This window comes from Melanerpes formicivorus, unplaced genomic scaffold (assembly GCF_026170545.1).
Source record: "Melanerpes formicivorus ecotype bairdi unplaced genomic scaffold, bMelFor1.0.p_v2 SCAF_9, whole genome shotgun sequence".
NCBI lineage: Eukaryota > Metazoa > Chordata > Aves > Piciformes > Picidae > Melanerpes > Melanerpes formicivorus.
The window spans coordinates 14,773,468-14,789,867 of NW_027142361.1; the positions used below are offsets into that span (position 1 = coordinate 14,773,468).

Consider the following 16,400-nt stretch of genomic DNA (forward strand, 5'->3'; position numbering starts at 1 on the left):
ACTCACGAACTGTAAATATCGTTTCGGACTGGATGGACAGTATGAACGGCCAATGAAATTGTTTAGAAGGGGTGGACAGTGACCGTTTGAGGCTGTCCCCTTAAGAAAGGGAATATGGCGGACGGATGTTTGTAAACTAAAAAGACGGATCTAAACTAATTTCATTGTTAGATTGGGAGGAAGCACCTTCTGAACTGGGAGTGCAGCAGGGTACCTTGGGCTTTCCTGCACTTTTCCAGTTTAGTTCTGTCTCCCCTCCTTCAGTAGCAGCAGCAGCTCACTGTTCTGGGCTTTCGGCCAAGGCTTGACCTTGAAACTGATAAACTGCAAGGCCTGTATTGACTGCTTTCAAATTAACACATAACTGCTTCTGACTTTTTTCTCTTTTCTCTCTTTTCTAACCCGCTCTGGGGAAAAGGGGAGAGAGGGGGAAGTAGAGGTGGGGGAACCCCCTCAGCAGAGGGGGAACTCTCATTTATGTGCTACTTTGTTGTATATTTCTGTATATACTGTAAATATTGTAAATTTGTATATATTTCCCTGCGTTTCCCTGCTTTGTAAATATACAGCACCCATTGCTTTGCTAATTCAGCTGTGAGTTTTTTTTTCCCTTTCCCTTCAATTTTCTTTCCCTTTACTTTACAGGGGGGAGGGAGGAGGCTTTTTGGCCTTACCCTTCCAACTCTACGACACACATGAATCTCATCTGTTAAATATTAGATCATGACTAGCAGCTACATCTTTATTGCAGTACTATCACCTCAGTAATGCTTTATTTGCACCAAGCAGAATACAGCAATGTCTTTGTCTGAGCTCCCATAGCTCATGTACTACATTTTCAGGCAGTGGGGCTCAGCTGGCACAGGGGCTGTACTAAGTGCTTCTCTACCATTAATTATGCAGGAGCCACCTTGTAATTAGCATGTTCACAAGAGAATGGCAGAAGAAAGAGGCAAAATTTTGATGCATGCATACAAAGAATGCAAAAAGCTTTAAACAGTGCCATTACAACTAACACAGGTGACAGAGGCGAAAGTGTAAAATTAGTATTTCTGATGGTCTAACACAGTATGGAAGAGGCAAAAAATTACAATGGCTTCATAGTTTCACATACTTGAAAAGGAATTACTAAATTATATTCTCCTCTTCATTTGTATGGGACAAGGAAATAGACTGCAAATTAAAGGCTCCAAATTACATTAGCTTGTACAGTCAATCTGCCTTTTTAAGGCAACACTGCAAATGCTAGCAGCAGTAGGGATAGCATGCTAATTTTTAACAGGAGGATAAAAGTAAAACTTAGATACACACAAGACTGAAATAGCAAGGCTGTACTATGAACAAATGTCAGAAATTTAAGACTGCTCAGTTTCTTGATGTTACATGGAGTAACTGTGCACATTTAAGGCTTATCATCAATAAAAAGAAAACAAAGACCATAAACCCAGGAATGCCTAACCACTTATCCATTAAGTTCATTAGTCAAAGTACCATTTGATCAGTAGCTCTTATTTGGCACTCATTTTTTCTATTCTGCACCTGATGTGCCACCCCAACCCCCAATACTTGCTCTTATCTATTTCATCAACTGTATGACAACTGCAATTGAAAGCTGTATTAGACCTGTTGATGTCAGAACAGCCATTAGCACTGCAGGAACTGAGACAGGCAGTGGCCTACACTCCTACAGGGGTACTGCAGTGCAGAAAAGACAAGCAGCTATGTGAAAACATTAGACCGTATGCTAAGTGCTATCCAAAGCACATTAACTCAGGCAGATTATAAACCACAAAACTTACCCCTTTTTAATGGAGTCCAAGAACTGCTGGTTTGCAACATCAGTGTAGCTCCTAAGGTCACCGTCATTTACTGTAAACCCATTTTTCCAAAGTTTAATAATTACATCAACCTATGAAGTAAGAACAATCGTCATTTTAACACTGATGTAAAGTCAACTTGCTATACTCACAGTACCCTGTGATTGCAAATCACCCACTATATGGACTAAAAATACCAAGAGAAGCCTCACTATAATCTGTTTTGGCCCTCAGCCAACAAGCAGAGCAACTGCAAGGGGGGCATGTGACATTTCTAACTCTCTTGTGTCAACCACAGAAAAAAAAGCCTTTCTGCAATTATTTTCCATTCCTACATCAAGAACACTCCTTCAGTTAATCAGGGGAAAGGAGAAAAAAAAGAGCTGGAAGATCCCAGCCAGCTGCAACTTTTCAAGAGCTAATTTGAGAGCACATGCTGGGTGTTGAAACACCAACTACCAAAATAGCCCAGTTGGGGATTTATTAGAGTAAAGCCTTGTTCTGACCATTCAGGAAGATTTTATAGAATAGAATAAACCATGTTGGAAGAGACCTTCAAGATCATCGTGTCCAACCGATCATCCAACACCACCCAACCAACTACACCATGCAACCAAGCACCCTGTCAAGTCTCCTCCTAAACACCTCCAGCAATGGCGACTCCACCACCTCCCCGGGCAACCCATTCCAATGGGCAATCACTCTCTCTGTGTAAGACTTCCTCCTGACCTCCAGCCTGAACCTCCCCTGGCACAGCCTGAGACTGTGTCCTCTTGTTCTGGTACTGGCCGCCTGGGAGAAGAGACCAACCTCTGCCTGTCTACAACCCCCCTTCTATGGGAGCGACGGAGATTGGAATCAATACGGCTGACCAATATGATCGAGCATTGTTCCTTTATTGTTCCAGTGTTGCAGGCCAATGGTGCAGGCCTGTAGTGCAGGTACAGCACAGTAAAGTGTAGAAGAGGAGATAGGAAAGGCAAAAGTGCGTAGCAAGGGAACTGCTACAACTTATATAAACTCAGAGTGCCTTGTTGGCATGGCTTCACTGTTTCCCATCACACTATTACAGATTATTGGTCCAACTACTAATGACACAACGAGGTTTGTTGATGCAGGTGCATGTCCTGTTGTCCCAAGATAACTTTCCATGTTTATAGCTACCAGTGTCTTGTTTTAGTTACATGCTGCAGGCACAGCACTGTTTTGCTCCACTGCTAGCTGGCTCTGCATTTATGCTGAGCATGGGCTACCATCATGTCAGGCTCTAGGCCTGCACTGCCAGATTGCTCACACTGCTCATCACTGGCATTGCCACACCCTTCAGGTAGTTGTAGACAGTAATAAGGTCACCCCTGAGTCTCCTCTTCTCCAGGCTAAGCAACCCCAGCTCCCTCAACCTCTCCTCATAGGGCTTGTGTTCCAAACCCCTCACCAACTTTGTTGCCCTTCTCTGGACACGCTCCAGCAAGTCAACATCCTTCCTAAACTGAGGGGCCCAGAACTGGACACAGTACTCGAGGTGTGACCTAACCAGTGCAGTGTACAGGGGCAGAATGACCTCCCTGCTCCTGCTGGCCACACTGTTCCTGTTGCAGGCCAGGATGCCATTGGCCCTCCTGGCTGCCTGGGCACACTGCAGGCTCATGTTCAGCCTACCATCAACCAGCACCCCCAGGTCCCTCTCTGCCTGGCTGCTCTCCAGCCACTCTGACCCCAGCCTGTAGCACTGCATGGGGTTGTTGTGGCCAATGTGCAGAACCCGGCACTTGGATGCGTTAAATCTCACGCCGTTGGATTCTGCCCATCTGTCCAGCCTGTCAAGGTCCCTCTGCAGAGCCTCTCTACCCTCCAGCAGATCAACTCCTGCCCCCAGCTTGGTGTTGTCCGCAAATTTACTGATGATGGACTCAATGCCCTCATCCAGGTCATCAATAAAGATGTTAAAGAGCACAGGGCCCAGCACTGATCCTTGGGGCACACCACTAGTGACTGGCTGCCAGCTGGATGTGGCACCACCCACCATCACTCTCTGGGCTCGGCCAGCCAGCCAGTTCCTAACCCAATGCAGTGTGCTCCCATCCAAGCCATGGACTGACAGCTTGGCCAGGAGTTTGCTGTGGGGGATGGTGTCAAAGGCCTTGCTGAAGTCCAGGTAGACTACATCCACAGGCCTCCCCACATCCACCAGGCGGGTCACCTGATCATAGAAGGAGATCAGGTTGGTCAGGCAGGACTTACCCTTCCTAAATCCATGCTGGCTAGGCCTGATCCCTTGGCCATCCTGTAAGTGCTGTGTGATCGCACTCAAGATGACCTGTTCCATTTTCTGAAAGTCTATCATGAAGATGATGCTTGCAGAAGCCTTTTAGTCAGGAAATGCAGCAAGTATCACAAAATTTACTTTCAGACAGTCATACACCAGAATTCCTGCATTTTGGTGTTAGGGGAGTGATTCTCAGTAACCCATTAACTTTGCCAGAGAACATCCACTACTCCAACTTGTAGCCTTCACACTGTTTACTGAAATCTTTCCAACACTAATGTGGATATATTTGGGCTTTTATTTTCATATTTATGCATCATGCCAAGCAAGGAAGCATTTATTTATCCAGGCTTGATCCCTGAAATAACATTGTCTTTACATATACTTGGTCACATGTGAAGTACATGAATCAGAATTTGCCCCAGCTGAAAATTAGTTTGAACTAGGCTTGATAGTACTTGACAGTGACTTTTGTTTTTAATCAGTTGCACTTATTAGAAGCTGATTGGTATATAAATACACAGCATGTGCAAACTGCTGCATAAAATGTCTTTCGCTTAGTAACACATCAAAAAGCTTTAAAGCACTCAGCAAGGTCAGATTCCTTTTAAAAAAGTCTCGTGTCTCATGGCACCAATGCGCGTGGCTGAAGAGAGAGGAGGCAGCTTGAGGAGAGGAGCGCAGCGCAGCTCAGCTCGCCTTCTTACTGACAGGGGGAAAAAAAAACCACAAAACAACAACATGGGTCGAAAGGGTGGTTACTGCAAGATGGTCACTACTAGAGCAAAGGCTAACAGAAGGACAGTGGGCACCCAAACAGAGACCACACACACAAGCATGCAGATGTTCAGGTAGGTGGTTGCAGTGAGTGCTGGAACCTGGCACTCGATATGGAGGCTGGAGGGAGCAGCTCCTGTGTCAGGTGTGAGCAGGTCAGTGATCTGATGAGCATGGTGGTCAAACTAAAAGAAGAGGTGGAAAGGCTAAGAGCTAGAAGAGATGGCGAGCAGAAAATTGACGATTCCCATAATGTAACCTCTTCTAAACCTGAACAGGGGGTAACACTTAGGGGAACAGGGAGTTTGATACCTTCCCAGCAGCAAGACTCTCAACCTCCCTGTAGTAAGCCACATGAGCAGGGCCAATGGGAACAGGTCTCTGCCCGACAGAAGAAATGCAAAGGAAGTCTGCTACTTTGAGAAGCACGCTGCCTCCAGTGCAGTTACAGAACAGGTATGAGGCTCTGCAGGAGGAACAGGTCATTGGTAAGGCCGAGGACTCAAGAAGGTCAGAAGCTGCACCAATGACAGGTTGCCTCAGGCCAGCCATCAAAACTTACCCAGAAAAGAAACCTCGCAGGGTCATTGTCATAGGAGACTCCCTACTGAGGGGAACAGAGGGCCCAATATGCAGACTAGACCCATTTCATAGAGCGGTCAGCTGCCTCCCTGGTGCCCAAGTAAAAGACATTGTAGATAGAATTCCCAACCTCGTGAGTCCTTCAGACTACTACCCACTGCTGGTCTTTCAGGTGGGCAGTGACGATGTAACAATGAGAGGCTCACAATCTATTAAAAAAGACTTCAGAACCTTAGGGCAAATGCTAAAGGGATCAGGGGCTCAAGTCGTGTTCTCTGCCATCCCTCTAACGTCAGCAATGGATGAGGACACACTGAGGAAGGGCCGACAGATCAATTCATGGCTCAGGGGCTGGTGCCATCGACAGGGCTTTGGGTTCCACAATCATGGATTGGTTTTCAAGGCACCTGAGCTGAAAACAACTTATGGGACACACTTGTCCCAGAGGGGGATAAGAATCCTGGGGCAGGAATTGGCAGGGCTCATTGATAGGGCTTTAAACTAGATTTGAAGGGGGAAGGGGTTAATAGTCTCCTGCTGGCTGGTGACAAACAGAGGGGCAGCTCACCAGCAGTAGAGAGAAGGAGAGCTGGTAAGGGCTCTCAACTTGCTGCCCTGAGGCAAGCCACGAATGATCCACCAGGACATTCTGTGGAAACCGAGGGGAATTGGCACAAGAGGAGGACAGGGCCAGCCCAGCTGAAGTGCTTCTATGCGAATGCGCGCAGCTTGGGCAACAAACAGGATGAGTTAAGGGCCACTGTGCTGCTGGGATGCCACGACATAGTGGCTGTTACTGAAACTTGGTGGGATGAATCCCATGACTGGAATGTAGGGATAGATGGGTATAAACTCTTTAGGAAGGATAGGCAGGGAAGGAGAGGAGGAGGTGTTGCCCTCTATGTCAATAGCCAGTTGGAATCAGTGGAGCTCCAAGTGGGGAGGGATGATGAGCTAGTTGAGAGCGTATGGGTTAAAATTAAAGGCAGGACAGGGGAAGGAGATATTACTGTGGAGGGTCTCCTACAGGCCACCTGACCAGCAGAACCAAGCAGATGAGGCCCTCCACAGGCAAATAGAAGCGGCTTCCAGGTCACAAGCCCTGGTCCTCATGGGTGATTTCAACCACCCGGACATCTGCTGGAGGGACAATACAGCAAGGCACCAGCAATCCAGGATGTTCCTGGACTGCACAGAAGACAACTTCCTCCTCCAAATGGTAGAGGAACCAACAAGAAATGGTGCTATGCTGGACCTTGTTCTCACCAACAGGGAAGGGCTGGTAAGCAATGTGAGGCTCAGAGACGGCATTGGCTGCAGTGACCATGAAGCAGTTGAATTTAATATCCTCAGGGCAATCAGGAGGAAGTATTCCAAGCTTACGACCCTAGACTTCAGGCGTGCAGATTTTGATCGCTTCAGGGATCTGCTAGCCAAAGTGTCATGGGACAAAGCCCTGGAGGGAAGAGGGACCCAGGACAGCTGGTCAGTATTCAAGGACCACCTCCTCTGTGTCCAGGAGCTCTGTATACCAACAAAGAGAAAAGCAGGTAAGAATGCTAGGAGGCCCGCCTGGATGAGCAAGGAGTTACTGGACACACTATTACTTAAAAGGAAACTCTACAAGAAGTGGAGAGAAGGACAGGTAGAACAGGGGGAATATAAGGAAGCTGCCCGAGCAGCAAGAGTCCTGGTTAGGAAAGCCAAAGCAGAGTTTGAATTGAATCTAGCCAGGGAGATTAAAGGGAACACTAAGAACTTCTACAGGTATATTAATGGGAAGAAGACAACTAGGGAAGATGCGGGCCCCCTCAGAAAGGAAAATGGTGACATGGTCACAAGTGATGAGGAAAAGGCTGAGGTACTTAATAACTTCTTTACCTCAGTCTTCACTGCAAGGGCCTCTAGCCACACTCCTGATGTTATGGAAGACAATGCCAGGGACAGGGAGGAAGAACTGCCCATTGTAAGTGAAGATCAGGTTCGTGATCATCTGAAGAACCTGAAAGTGTTCAAGTCCATGGGACCCGATGGGATACATCCACGGATACTGAGAGAACTGGCAGATGAGGTTGCTAAACCCCTCTCTATTATATTTCAAAAGTCATGGCAATCTGGTAAAGTCCCCACAGACTGGAAAAGGGGAAACATTGCCCCCATCTTCAAAAAGGGCAAGAAGGAGGAACCAGGGAACTACAGGCCAGTCAGTCTCACCTCTGTGCCTGGAAAGATCATGGAGCAGATCCTCCTGGAGTCACTACTGGCTCAGAAGAATAGTGAAGAGGTGATTGGGAACAGTCAGCATGGTTTGCCAAGGGCAAATCCTGCCTGACCAACCTGGTTGCCTTCTATGAGCAGGTGACAAAATTAATAGATGAGGGGCGAGCAACTGATGTCATTTACCTGGACCTGAGCAAAGCCTTCGACACTGTCCCGCACCACATCCTGGTCTCCAAACTGGTGACACATGGGTTTGATGGGTGGACCACTAGATGGATAAGGAACTGGCTTGATGGCCGCACCCAAAGAGTGGCTGTCAATGGCTCCATGTCCCAGTGGAGGCCAGTGACAAGCGGAGTCCCTCAGGGATCAGTCCTGGGACCTGTCTTATTCAACATCTTTGTGGATGACATGGACAGTGGCATTGAGTGCACCCTCAGCAAGTTTGCTGATGACACGAAGCTGTGTGGTGCAGCAGACACGCTGGAGGGAAGGGAGACCATCCAGAGGGACCTTGACAGGCTGGAGAGGTGGGCACAAGCCAACCTCATGAAGTTCAATAAGAGCAAGTGCAGGGTCCTGCATCTGGGTCGAGGCAATCCCAGGCACAAATACAGGCTGGGCAGTGACTGGCTGGAAAGTAGCCCTGAGGAGAGAGACTTGGGGGTGCTGGTGGACAAGAAGCTCAACATGAGCTCTCAGTGTGCACTTCCAGCCCACAAAGCCAATCAGATCCTGGGCTGCATCAGGAGAAGTGTGGCTAGCAGGTCGAGGGAGGTGATCCTCCCCCTCTACTCGGCCCTGGTGAGACCCCACCTGGAGTACTGTGTCCAGTTCTGGAGCCCCTATTACAAGAGGGATGTGGAGGTGCTGGAACGTGTCCAGAGAAGGGCCACAAGGATGATCAGAGGGCTGGAGCACCTCTCCTATGAGGACAGACTGAAGGAGTTGGGGCTGTTCAGTCTGCAGAAGAGAAGGCTCCGAGGTGACCTAATTGTGGCCTTCCAGTAGCTGAAGGGGGCCTACAGGAAGGCTGGGGAAGGACTTCTCAAGATCTCAGGTAGTGATAGGACTAGGGGGAATGGAATGAAGCTGGAGGTGGGGAGATTCAGGCTAGATGTGAGGAGGAGGTTCTTCACCATGAGAGTGGTGAAACCCTGGAATGTGTTGTCCAGGGAGGTGGTTGAGGCCCCATCCCTGGGGGTGTTTAAGAGCAGGCTGGATGAGGCTCTGTCCAGCCTGATCTAGTGTGGGGTGTCCCTGCCCATGGCAGGGGGGTTGGAACTAGATGATCCTTGCGGTCCCTTCCAACCCTGAATGATACTATGATACGGAAGGAGTTCTCACTACAGAACGGTTCCTCTACAGTGATCCAGTATGCAAGCTTAACATGGACTAATTAGAATTAGAATAAACCTTTATTAGAATTAGAATAAACCAAACCAGGTTGGAAGAGACCTTCAAGATCATCGTGTCCAACCCATCAACCAATCCAACCCACCCAAACAGCTAACCCATGGCACCAAGCACCCCATCAATTCTCCTTCGGAACACCTTCAATGATGGCGACTCCACCACCTCCCCGGGCAACCCATTCCATAGCGCAGTCACTCTTTCTGTATGGAACTTCTTCCTAACATCCAACCTGATCCTCCCCTGGTGCAGCCTGAGACTGTGTCCTCTTGTTCTGGTACTGGGTGCCTGGGAGAAGAGACCAGCATCCGCCTGTCTACAACCTCCCTTCAGGTAGTTGTACAGAGTGATAAGGTCACCCCTGAGTCTCCTCCAGGCTGAGCAGCCCCAGCTCCCTCAGCCTCTCCTCATAGGGCTTGTGTTCCAAACCCCTCACCAACTTTGTTGCCCTTCTCTGGACTCGTTCCAGCAAGTCAACATCCTTCCTAAACTGAGGGGCCCAGAACTGGACACAGTACTCGAGGTGTGGCCTAACCAGTGCAGTGTACAGGGGCAGAATGACCTCCCTGCTCCTGCTGGCCACACTGTTCTTGATGCAGGCCAGGATGCCATTGGCCCTCCTGGCTGCCTGGGCACACTGCAGGCTCATGTTCAGCCTACCATCAACCAGCACCCCCAGGTCCCTCTCTGCCTGGCTGCTCTCCAGCCACTCTGACCCCAGCCTGTAGCACTGCATGGGGTTGTTGTGGCCAATGTGCAGAACCCGGCACTTGGATGTGTTAAATCTCATGCCGTTGGATTCTGCCCATCTGTCCAGCCTGTCGAGGTCCCTCTGCAGAGCCTCTCTACCCTCCAGCAGATCAACTCTTGCCCCCAGCTTGGTGTCATCAGCAAATTTACTGATGATGGACTCAATGCCCTCATCCAGGTCATCAATAAAGATGTTAAAGAGCACAGGGCCCAGCACTGATCCTTGGGGCACACCACTAGTGACTGGCTGCCAGCTGGATGTGGCACCATTCGCCACCACTCTCTGGGCTCGGCCCTCCAGCCAGTTCCTAACCCATCGCAGTGTGCTCCCGTCCAAGCCATGGGCTGACAGCTTGGCCAGCAGTTTGCTATGGGGGACGGTGTCAAAGGCCTTGATGAGGTCCAGGTAGACTACATCCACAGGCCTCCCCACATCCACCAGACGGGTCACCTGATCATAGAAGGAGATCAGGTTGGTCAGGCAGGACCTGCCCTTCCTAAATCCATGCTGGCTAGGCCTGATCCCTTGGCCATCCTGTAAGTGTTGTGTTATTGCACTCAGGATGACCTGTTCCATGATCTTGCCTGGCACTGAGGTCAGTCTGACAGGCCTATAATTCCCTGGCTCATCCAACCGGCCCTTCTTATGGATGGGCACCACGTTGGCCAGCTTCCAGTCCTCTGGGACCTCGCCAGTGAGCCAGGACTGCTGGAAAATTACGGAGAGTGGCTTGGCCAGCTCATCTGCCAGCTCTCTCAGCACCCTAGGATGAATCCCATCTGGTCCCATGGACTTGTGGGGATCCAAGCTGCTAAGGAGAGTTCCAACCACCTCCTCATGGAACATAGAAAACTGTGCAGCTCCCTGGCTCCTTCTGCCAGCTCTGCAGGCCAGCTGTCAGGAAGACGTTCTGTCCTTCTAGTAAAAATTGAGGCAAAGAAGGTGTTAAGTATCTCTGCCTTTTCCTCATCCTTTGTTACAATGTTCCCCTCCGTATCCACCAAGGAGTGGAGGTTGTCCTTCCCCTTCCTCTTACTATTAATGTATTTATAGAAGGACTTTTTGTTGTCCTTCACAGCAGAGGCCAGTTTAAGCTCCAAGTGTGCTTTTGCCTCCCTAATTCTCTTCCTACAAGACCTAGCAACATCCTTAAACATTCTGTGGGTTGCCTCCCCTCTCTTCCAAAGGTGATACACCCTCTTTTTTTCCCTCAGTTCCATTAAAAGTTCATGAACCATCCAGGCTGGCTGTCTGCCCCGGCGGCTCATCTTCCGGCGCATTGGCACAGCCTGTCCCTGAGCCTTCAACAATTCTTCATTGAAGTAGGTCCAGCTCTCCTGGACCCCTTTGTTTTTAAGGGCTTTATCCCAAGGAACCCTCTGAATTAGTTCCTTGAGTAACCCGAAGTCTGCCCTCCGGAAGTCCAGAGTGGAGGTCTTCTTGCCGCCCCTCTTGGCTTGACCAAAAACTGAGAATTCAATTATCTCGTGGTCACTGGACCCCAAACACCCTCCAACCACCACATCGCCCACCAGTCCTTCCCTGTTGGTGAAGAGGAGGTCAAGCATAGCCTTGCCCCTGGTAGGCTCTCGCAGCACCTGGGATAAGAAGCTGTCCTCCATGCATTCTAAGAACCTTCTAGACTGCCTCCTCTCTGCCGTGTTGAGTTCCCAGCAGATGTCAGGCAGGTTGAAGTCGCCCATGAGAACAAGGTCCGGAGATCTTGAGACAGCCCTAAGCTGCCTATAGAATGCTTCGTCAACATCTTCCTCCTGGTTGGGTGGTCTATAACAGACTCCAACCAGGGTGTCTGCCCTGCTGGTCTTCCCTCTAACACCACACCAACCTTCTATTTAAACACTGGCAAAAGTACTGCCATGGAACACTATTTCAGAACTGCAGTGGATATTATTTCCAGCAACATCCATTCCAAATTTCTCCTTAACATCTTTATTCCATGTGGCCTATTCTCCAGCCCCTTACTTGTCTTAGGAGAATAACAGAAAAGTATGTAAAGAACAGAATCACTGAGCTATAAACCCCTTACTAAACATCCCTCTACTGCTACAACTGCACAAATGAAAAAACACTGGTCTATGCCTCTGCCTAAAAAGGTTGCAACTCTTTAAATAAAGTTCTAATGTAACAGTAGTTGTCATTCCTTGCACACTTTGTGAACAGCTCAGTCTCCTTACTAATAAAGCACAAGGGCATTAGCCAATGCCAGTACAGGTCCTTCAATGACACTGAAGTCACTATAAAATTTTAAAAAGCAGAAACACAGGCCTGGTTCACTAAGAAACAAGAGACCTCTCTTCCTAGTAGCAAGTGCATTTATTTACAGATGTACTGGGTAAGATTGCTGGACTTCCTGCATTTGTTTTCCAGAATATTCCTGGAGTGCTGTCATGCTAAACATGGGTATTTTTTCTTCATTGCCTACCTGATTCTTGAGTGTAGTTGGGGGTGCACACATAGCACCAACCTTCCGAGCTTCTTGAAAAAGGTTATCTACAAAGTAGTCACAGTTTTGTTCTGTACCATTTAAAATCTGATCATTGGTTCCTGATTTACACATCCTGCAAAAAAAAGACATGACTAAAAAGGAAGCCTCAGAGAACACATTAGAAGACAAGCAGTTACCCTAGAAGTTGAGTACCAAGAGGTGTAAAATGCATCTCCCCGGCACGTGGTTTACTTGGTTGTTATAAAACATTAAGTTCAACTTTGTGCTCTGCCTTTTTTTAGAAACTTCTTACAAACCTCTAACTACTACTACTACTATTTGCATTTCAGAACCACAAGTTAAAGACTGACAATAGGAAAGATTAATTAAACTATGCAGAAGCTTCGTATCAGAGCAAGGATTACAAGTTAGATGATTTACACTTCTAATTCAGACAAACATTTAACTGCACACCAGTGAAAGGCCTTCCTTAAAGCATTTCTATGATAACAGCTTGAGTAACTTCCTTTAACATCAGTTTTAAGAAAATCACCCCCAAATTCTTCCCCCACACCCACATGAACCTCCCCTATTCCCACACCATCACAGAACCACCATTACTGTCTTTGAAAGTACATTAGAGAAACTGAAGAACAAGTGACTCAACAGCACTTCAGCACACTGAAGAAACAAAATAGACTTCAGTACTGTGGAGACTGTCAGAGTATTAAACAAAGATGCATCAACTGCATCTTTTTATAGAACCTTGTATGTGTGACAGCTGTTTCTGTGAGACTTCCACCAATCAAAATGCAGAAATATGCAACCTGAATGAATTATTATCTTTCAGTTTAGGTACTTAGCATAGTAAGAGGATTATGCAGCTTTTGGTAAACATTGGAGGAGTTATTCCTATTGGAAATTCAGAAAAGGCTATTTTAAGCAACTGAGAAAAAAACCCACACAACCCAGCTCTTGAAAAAATCCAATTTTACATAAAACTCTGCATTGAACTCAAGAGCAGCAATGCTTACTTGAATGGTAATTAGATACATTTGTGTAAAAAGGAATTGTTTGCAGTTCATCCATGTGACACTAAGAATCCCTACAGATCAGCATTTTTAAACAAAAGAGAAACTTGACAACATTAAAGAAGAAGTGTCAGGAGTATGCTGTCCCCATTTTAGTTTTTTAATGAATTGGAAGAAATTTGAAGCATTAATCTAGGTATTTACTGTGCTTTACCTCAGAAATGTAACTGGAAAACCAAACACCTCCACAGCAAATGTAGAGGTGTGCAGTGAGTTGGCAATTTGTAGGGCTTTCTACTTTGAATAAAAATATTTATGCAACTTCTTGCATCTAGAAAACATTCCAGGTATGTGGAATATCTTTTAGCAATTTTTTTTTTTTACAAAACTTTGGTATACATGGAGCAGGTAGATACAGAAAAAATTATTTTCAAATTTAACAAAGTTTGAAAAGTCATGACAGGACACAGAAACAGCATTAGAAAGGAAGAGGAAAAAGGAGGAGCAGGGAACTGGCACCTACCATTCTTTATTTACAGTTGTGATATTGTCCATGTCTTTCATTTTGGTGCTTTGCCTAATAATAAAAAAGAGACAGTTGAAAAAAACCAACCAAAACAGACAAACAACCTCCCCCAAACAAAAGCACCCCAAACAAACAAAACCCCCACACAACACCTGACAAAATGTCCAGTACACTTTGCCTCCTTTTGTACCTGAAACACTCTATAGTTTTTCCTGTGTTGATAGTACATTTAACCAGAAACATCAACATCCCCCCCACCAAGTCTCCATATGGTTCTTTGTTTTCCTGCAGTTTGTAACCTAATGACACATGAACCATGCATCAGTTTCAGCTGCTGAAAAGGAATATTACCTTTTCATAAATGAACAAAATCAATTCCACAATAATCACATGAACTGAAAATACATGCCCATACTTACGGTGGGAAAAGAAAAAAATGCCACATTCCTTTTGTGAGTAGCATGATTTAACCCTCCTGATTTTTCACAACACTGAGGCACGCAGGAGAATTGCACTGCCACTGCAAGCATTCTAATGACCTTCAATAGCATTATTGAAATGTGCAGGATTTGTCAGGTTCCTCTTCCTAACACACCTCAATATATTGGTGTGGCATCCCAGAAAATGTTAACATTTAGCTAGAAAGATCATCCTGGATTTGCAAGTACTAAATATATTACAAGATTACTCTGTTGAATCAAAAGAAATGAAGATGCCATACTGATCTCATTATGCTCACTTCTGAGCCATCTTGATAAAAGTTATATGAAGTCACAAAAAGCCAGAGACCTCTGAATACACCCTTACACCCCAAATCACTCTAAAATTAGAAATAGGCATAAGAACAGAAATTTTAAATTGCATCTGTGTTTGAAGAGTTATTCCTGAAGACCACTGGCTACAGATTACACAGATTATATTCTGCCCCATCAGATTTGAGACTCAGTCATGATACTGTGGGTGGCATTTAGAGAGCATCGAACTAAGCAGTGACAGCCATCATATTCCTGAAAAGGTAGTATGCACAACAAGGTTAAAATAAGTTTTAAGTGGCCTCGACATCTAATTTAACAATATGGAAGAGGTTAGAGAAAGGCAACATTCACTACAACATTAAAAAAAACAAAAACCCAAACCACAACACAACGAGCCACTTGGACACTCACAAGTCCATGGGACTGGATGGGATCCATCCTAGGGTGCTGAGAGAGCTGGCAGATGAGCTGGCCAAGCCGCTCTCCATCATTTTCCTCCAGTCCTGGCTCACCGGTGAGGTCCCAGATGACTGGAAACTAGCCAATGGGGTCCCCATCCACAAGAAGGGTCGGATGGAGGAACCTGGAAACTACAGGCCAGTCAGCCTGACCTCAGTGCCAGGGAAAGTGATGGAGCAGATTATCCTGGTGGCAACAACTGCACACCTGAAAGATGGCCAAGGGCTCAGGTCCAGCCAACATGGATTTAGGAAGGGCAGGTCCTGCCTCTCCAACCTGATCTCCTTCTATGATCAGGTGACCCATCTGGTGGATGTGGGGAGGCCTGTGGATGTGGTCTACTTGGACTTCAGGAAGGCCTTTGATACTGTCCCCCACAGCAAACTGCTGGCTAAGCTGTCAGCTAGTGGCTTGGACTGCAACACTCTGTGATGGGTTAGGAACTGGCTGGAGGGCCAAGCCCAGAGAGTAGTGGTGGTGAATGGTGCCACATCCAGCTGGCGGCCAGTCACCAGTGGCATCCCCCAGGGATCAGTGCTGGGCCCCATCCTCTTTAACATCTTCATTGATGATCTGGATGAGGGGGTTGAGTCAGTCATCAGCAAATTTGCAGATGACACCAAGTTAGGAGCAGATGTTAGTCAGTTAGAGGGTAGAAGGGCTCTGCAGGGGGACCTCAACCGACTGGACACATGGGCGGAGTCCAATGGGATGGCATTCAACAAATCCAAGTGCTGAGTGCTGCACTGTGGCCACGGCAATCCCATGCAGAGCTACAGGCTGGGGTCAGAGTGGCAGGAGAGCTGCCAAACAGAGAGGAACCTGGGGGTGCTGATTGACAGCCGCCTAAACATGAGCCAGCAGCATGCCCAGGTGGCCAGGAAGGCCAATGGCATCCTGGCCAACATTAGGAATAGTGTGGCCAGCAAGAGCAGGGAGGTCATTGTGCCCCTGTACTCTGCATTGGTTAGGCTGCACCTTGAGTACTGTGTCCAGTTCTGGGCCCCTCAGTTTAAGAAGGACATCGAAACACTTGAACGTGTCCAGATGTAATGGGTTGGGGCAGACCCCCTCCCCACCACGCGCAGAAATAACAACTCAGACAAACGGATTGCAAAAGTGATGAAAAGTTTAAATAGAACAGTGAGTGCGTGCAGAAAAAACTAGAAACACAGTGACAAGAGAGAGAGAGACCCAAAAACAGACCCAGAGAAATCCCATACCCACCTGGGGGTGCACCCAAACCCCCAGGGCTCCTCCTTCCCCCCCCCCACTGCTAGGCTAGTCTCAGCTGGCCAGATCTGAGACTGCCCATCCCCCCATGGCCTTGGGCCTAACCAGGCCCATGGCCGGGAGA

At 47.4% G+C, this 16,400-nt stretch overlaps 2 protein-coding genes across 2 annotated transcripts in view; one reads left to right on the forward strand and one right to left on the reverse strand.

Annotated features, from left to right (window-relative positions):
- Window positions 1-4,052, forward strand: part of LOC137443428 (WD repeat and coiled-coil-containing protein-like) — a 113,694-nt gene extending 109,642 nt beyond the window's left edge. The window contains exon 4 of the mRNA XM_068143134.1: window positions 4,028-4,052. The gene's annotated coding sequence lies outside the window, so the exon portion shown is untranslated. The remainder of the gene's footprint in view (window positions 1-4,027) is intronic.
- UBXN2A (UBX domain protein 2A) overlaps window positions 1-13,887 on the reverse strand; it is a 41,151-nt gene extending 27,264 nt beyond the window's left edge. Inside the window, 3 exon segments of the mRNA XM_068142926.1 lie at window positions 1,800-1,909; window positions 12,270-12,405; window positions 13,827-13,887. Of these exon segments, the coding sequence (XP_067999027.1) occupies window positions 1,800-1,909; window positions 12,270-12,405; window positions 13,827-13,867 (287 nt within the window). The 5' untranslated portion in view covers window positions 13,868-13,887.
- Window positions 13,888-16,400: the final 2,513 nt, after the last annotated feature.